Source organism: Pterocles gutturalis, unplaced genomic scaffold, assembly GCF_000699245.1.
Source record: "Pterocles gutturalis isolate BGI_N339 unplaced genomic scaffold, ASM69924v1 scaffold23243, whole genome shotgun sequence".
NCBI classification, from domain to species: Eukaryota; Metazoa; Chordata; class Aves; order Pterocliformes; family Pteroclidae; genus Pterocles; species Pterocles gutturalis.
In genome coordinates, this window is record NW_010123642.1 from 10,096 (window position 1) to 15,974 (window position 5,879).

The 5,879-nt window shown below is 36.3% G+C and overlaps 1 protein-coding gene across 1 annotated transcript; it reads left to right on the plus strand.

The window, feature by feature from the left end:
* Positions 1 to 2,534: 2,534 nt before the first annotated feature.
* LOC104465079 (UPF0501 protein KIAA1430-like) lies at positions 2,535 to 4,656 on the plus strand. Its single transcript, XM_010077989.1, has 4 exons — positions 2,535 to 3,393; positions 3,484 to 3,555; positions 3,717 to 3,780; positions 4,569 to 4,656. The coding sequence occupies exons 1-4, from the start codon at positions 2,535 to 2,537 to the stop codon at positions 4,654 to 4,656; spliced, it is 1,083 nt and encodes a 360-aa protein (XP_010076291.1).
* The last annotated feature ends 1,223 nt before the right edge of the window (positions 4,657 to 5,879 follow it).

Consider the following 5,879-nt stretch of genomic DNA (forward strand, 5'->3'; position numbering starts at 1 on the left):
AGCTACATACTGGTGAGATGCTAGTGCCTTAAGTAATAAAAGCTTGCATAATGAAGAAGGGGTTTTGTTTTAATTTTAACACTGAGCTTCCTATATTCATTTTTGTCATAGAATTGACTTTGCCCAAGTTGTATGTGCTGAATAAATGGAATCATAGAATCATAAAGGTTGGAAAAGACCTCAAGGATCATCAAGTCCAACCATCAACCCACACCACCTAACTCACTAAACCATGTCCCTAAGCACCACATCTACACGTTTCTTGAACACCTCCAGGGATGGTGACTCCACCACTTCCCTGGGCAGCCTGTTCCAATGCCTGATCACTCTTTCAGTGAAGACATTTTTCCTAATATCCAGCCTAAACCTCCCCTGGTGCAACTTGAAGCTGTTTCCTCTTGTCCTATCACTTGTTACTTTAGAGAAGAGGCCAGCACCCACCTCACTACAACCTCCTTTCAGGTAGTTGTAGAGAGTGATAAGGTCTCCTCTCAGCCTTCTCTTCTCTAGACTAAACAACCCCAGTTCTCTCAGCCGCTCCTCATAAGACCTGTGCTCCAGACCCTTCACCAGCTTCATTGCCTTTCTCTGGACCTGCTCCAAATAATTCATGGTCAAAAGTCTACAGATAATGTAAAAAAATTCTGTTTGTTTCCTTTCTGGTTTAGGTTACATGAGGTAGAAAAATGTAAATAATGTGTTACTCTCTTCTGTTTTGTTTTGTGGGTTTTTTTTTTCCTGTTGTGCATGTTTTGATAGATTAAAATGCATTATCCTTTTAGGATGCTGCTCTAGGAAAACTTCCAGGAATTCATGTGACATTTGGGCATTGCAGACTATGCAAGCTGTCTGAAACCAGGGTTCACAAGAAGTGAATATGAAAAATTTCCAAATTCCATGTAGCATTTCAAATTAAGAGCTCCCAAGTGTTTTACTCCTTTGTTGTGTTGCTCTTGGAGCTAGGTGCTTTAACGAGTTTCTCTTCATTGCACCAAAGTTGTCCTCTGCTTCTATTGTTTAATAGCATTTTCAGTTTTATGAAACATCTAAATTTATTAAGTCTTTTTTTAGTTCTTTGGCTTTGTGAATCTTAAAACCACAGGGGATTGCACACCTTCTGCTTTTAAGGTTAATGTTGTGCTTTTGGTATTTGTGGTGCATATTTCAAATTCTCCTAAAACTGAGTATTATTTGAGAAGTGACAAGATAACTGAGTGACATAGACCTTTAAAAAAAAAAATCCCCTTTTTGAAGTAATTTGAGCTAGAAGTTTTCTTGGGGATAGTCTTGCAGTTTCAAAGCAAGCCTAGGAATTCCTTTTTCACCTTCATTTGCCATGGCAACAAACTATACGTGGTTCAAGGGAGACCATCCATAATTGTAAAATATTCTCGTTCTCCTGCCTTGTATAGTTGCTTCCACTGTTGTAGTTCTTTGTTTCCTTGGCTTCAAAGAATGTTATGTATTTATTGATTACAGCTTACAAAATTTATATAAAATCTGTTGTAAATAGTAGGAGAAAAGTACTGCTGGCTAGATGGGAGCAGTAGTCTTTGATACTGACTAATTTTGTTTGTTTGTAAGGTGTTTTCTTTGTTTTTCTTGGGTTTTTTTGTTGTTTTAACTTTATCCTATTAATGAGTAGAAACTTTCATATCCACCCTGCCACATGCAGAGAATCTAACACTGAGTATTTCTGCAAGAAGTATGATGCAATAGGAGAAGATTTTGTAAAGTGTAATGGTTAGTGCTGAGGACTTGATATCCACCCTGTAGGTATTTGGGTTTTTTCCTTTTGGGCTAGCCATAATCTGGTCCTATGGATTGAAAGGTGACTGCTGGTTTAAGTACAGTAGTTTCATGCCTGGAGCACACTTGAAAGGTTAGTTTCATCTGAAAGAATCAAGTTTGCTCACTGTACTATGCAGTGGGAGTTACAGAGGACTGTCAAGAAAAGCAGGCTCCTGATCCGAACTAAAACATTAACACTGACACACCCTATATCTATTACAATTTAACCTACAGAGCCATGGATCCTGGGAGGTAAATTGAACTTGTTCCTGCAGTCTACAGTTTTAAATGGCTGTGTCAGCCAAGATGATGACCACTACATACAAACAAGGTTTTTAATTCAAAATCCAAACTAATGACAGCTCATTAGTGGCTCTAGCTTAAAGGAACTAAACAAGACACTTAGTTGCTTGTTTGTCATAGTTAAGACTCTTTAGCTGCTAACAATGTTTGACTAATTTCCTTAGGAGTAAAAGTTTTGAAATCGTGATTGGTTTTGTTGGCTTAAAGCTTTTCAGTCTAACGTGTAAGCTGTGTACAATAAGATGGCACTGCATTTCTTTGTAGCTCTCACTACAGAGCTGTCCCTAGCAACACAGCATAATTAATTGCAGAATTATAAATTATTAGAGCTAAACGAGTAAATAACAAAAGTATTATACTAAAAGTGTACTTGAATCTGGTTTTATGCTAACCTTTGGAAACCTTTTCTGATGGTTGCAGGCACCACTTCATATTTCAGTATGGACCGGTTTGAAGATGTGTTGGATGGTGAAGTGGATCATGCTTTCTTTGACAGTGATTTTGAAGAAGAGAAGAAGAAAGATGAAGAAAATTATGAACATGTAGAGAAAGAAAATACAAAGGCAGCTCTTGCAGCCACTGGTTTGATTTCTAATTCAAAGGATGCCAAGTGTTGTGAGGAGGAAAGTGAAGAAAAACAGAAAGATTTGCAGAAGGATCAGTCCCTAGAAAACAGCACAGACCATCTTGGAGATGCTTCATCTTTGCCACTTTCTCCAGTTCTGGAGAATGCAGGTACATCTGGAGTGACATCTGCAGCAAGTAAGGGAACACATGAGAATATTCCTGGTGGAATCCCCAAAATAGTTAAAGAAGGTGAAGAAGATTATTATACAGATGAAGAAGATAGTAGTGATGATGGCAAAAAACAGAAGGTTAGGCCAAAGTCAGCTAAGCAGTCAAACAACATAAAAAAGGCTGGCAAAAAATATACTAATATCAGCTCCTCCTTGTCTTCCTCCTCCTCTTCCTCCTCTTCCTCATCCTCAAGCTCAGATACGGATTGTTCTGATACAGATTCCGATAGCTCTTTATCAGATTCATCTCATTCTTCCTCAAAGAGGAATGCTTGTAGGAACACCCTTCTGTCTCCAAAACAAAAATTCAAGTCAGCAATTAAATTAGGAGAAGGAAAACCAAAGCTCGGTGACTACTTGGAGGAGTCTGAAGACACAGTAACTGACGTAACACCTCTGTCAACTCCAGACATCAGTCCTATCCAGTCTTTTGAACTTGCAGCATCAAATGAGAGGAAGCTGAAAATAAAAAGACAGGAAAATGTGAACCAAGAATTATATGGTAATTTTGAAGACTTTAAGTACAACATAAAATTTCTAAAACCTATGGATCTAGGAAATCCAATCTTACATCTGTATTTTTGTTCATTAGATTCCGAGTTTGATCGCAGATACAGTCGAAAAGTCCTGCATGATGCCATGGACCTGAATCAGCTTTTGAAAGGTGACCTTTAAATTTTCTTTTTACAAAGTATGACATCTGTATATTGTTGAGAGCAATTGAGTTCTAATAGAAGAGAATGAGGTTTTAATGTGCCACATGTATTTTTAAAGCTGGTTTGTGATTAAGTTGTGTTGATCTAATTCTTTGAATTTTTATGTAAGTAAATAGTACTGATTTTACAGTGGAAAGAAGCAGCATATGTATGAGCATGTGTTGGTATACAACGTAAGTAGTAAGATATACAGATGGAGTGAATATCTAAATAATATTTGATGTATGAACAAGTTGAATAATAAAACTGCATATGCATTTTGAGAAATTAAGGTTTACTGTACTATGCCACAATTTACTACCTAAATTAAAACACCAGCCTTTCTGATAAAATGTTGGGTTATTGACCTTCAAAATTGAAAGGCAGTCTAAAAGTATATTGCATATTCATATATTTAAACTTCTGGTACCTTTTTGATAATGAAACAGAATTACATGAAATTCTTCTTCTGAACTAAGTTTCTGCCTTCTAAAGTACTATAAAGTTGAGTAAAGGTATTTTAAAGAGAGAAAGATAACCTTTACTGAAAATTGAGTGGTTGCTTCTTGATAATAAATTTAATAAATCTTAATAAATCTTAATAATGAAGTCTGAGAGAGAGAGAACTTGGTATCTCTTTCACTGCATTCACTGCAAAACTTCATTATATGGGGTGAGAATACACTGGATGATCTCATGTGCATATTTTAAGGTCTACACAGTGCTTTTGCATCTGTTTTCATGGCCCAGAGTTTTCAGCAGTAAAATCTATAAAATAAGAGGCTTGGCTCAAGAAGTCTGCTGATCTCAGGTAAGGAAAGCTTCTTACAGTCTACGTCTGGTACATTTCAACCCAAGTTTGCTGTATTGTGGTAGATATGGCATGACTAAACCTGCATGTGTCATCTGTCTTCACTTTGTGCTTTGCTAGCCTGAGCCTATAGTGAGTAAGGACTCAAAATATATTGTGTGCATCATTTAGCTTTCCTGTGAGTAGAAATGAGGATTTTACTTCTATGGAAATTATTCAGATGGTAAGAAAAGCAGAGCTAGCCATCAAGAAGGTATAGTTGATTCTCATCTCTGACAGCCCTTGTGCTCCAGCAGCATTTTCCTACTAGAAAAGCCTCCACTTGTCAAAACATCTTGTTAAGAGTTGTAGATAGGCAATTGAAATTATTATGTCCTACATCTTTATTTGTTCCGTGATAGCAAGAAACTATTTAATAACTGGTGGTTATGGAAGGATTCATCTTATCCCTAAAACAAATGAGTATTATAGCTCAGAATAAGTACTCTCAGTGATTAATCTCTGTTTGGGATGGAGGGGGAGTTTTTTCCCCAAACTGAAAACCAATTCTAAATAACAATAATAAAGATTGAGTAATGAGAAGCAGAATTCATATAGTCTGTCAGCTAATGTTCCTGATTAACATGCATATTATTCCCAAGTGCCTCACTAAATTGTCGAGCTCAACATATCTTAATTATTTGGGTATTTTGAAGTTTAAATGGGGCAGGATTATTAATGGCGTAAAGTAACTAGTCTGGGAAAGTAGAAGCTAATCTTATTCTGAGTTGTTGCTTCTAGGTTTTTCCATACTCTTAAAAAAAAAAAAAGGACAAATAATTTCCTGCCCCCACCCCCAAGCCTGCATGAAGTGTTCATCGGAATTGCATAGGTGTGGACATTGCTTCAAGTGATAACAGTATAAGCCCAGACCTGAGTGCGTGAAAGAGCATTTAAATGATCATCAGGATGTCTCAGATTTGGTTTTAAAGTATACTATTCTTCCAGCAATCTATACTGATCTAGCATTTAGTTTAAAATTTTTGCCAAATATGCTTGTAATACAGCTGAGCCTAAGCATTTACAGAAGTTATGTGAGCTTAATTTCCCAAGTTCCCCAGCAACTTGCAGAATTTCAGCATGATCTGTTACTGTGTTGTTTCTAGGGGCCATGCAGTAATTAATTTTGTACAATTCTGTGCATTGGTAATGTGAACATTTGGGAGAACTAGAATCTAATGTATTTAAAAAGAATCACAAGAACAAAGAAAGGGAAGAAATCTGTTAAAAGTGCATGGTGTTAAAAGAACAAGTTTTGGACTGGAACAGGAGTCTTGTTATTAAGCAGCAAGGTAGTTTGTGTATCTTAAAATAGAATTAATTTGAAGTATGTAGAAAAAACATCACAATTAAATTAAGAAGGAGTGGAAATAGTTTTTCCTCTATACTATATGCTATTGATATTCTGTTCATATTGTAAACTATTCATTTTTACAAGCATTT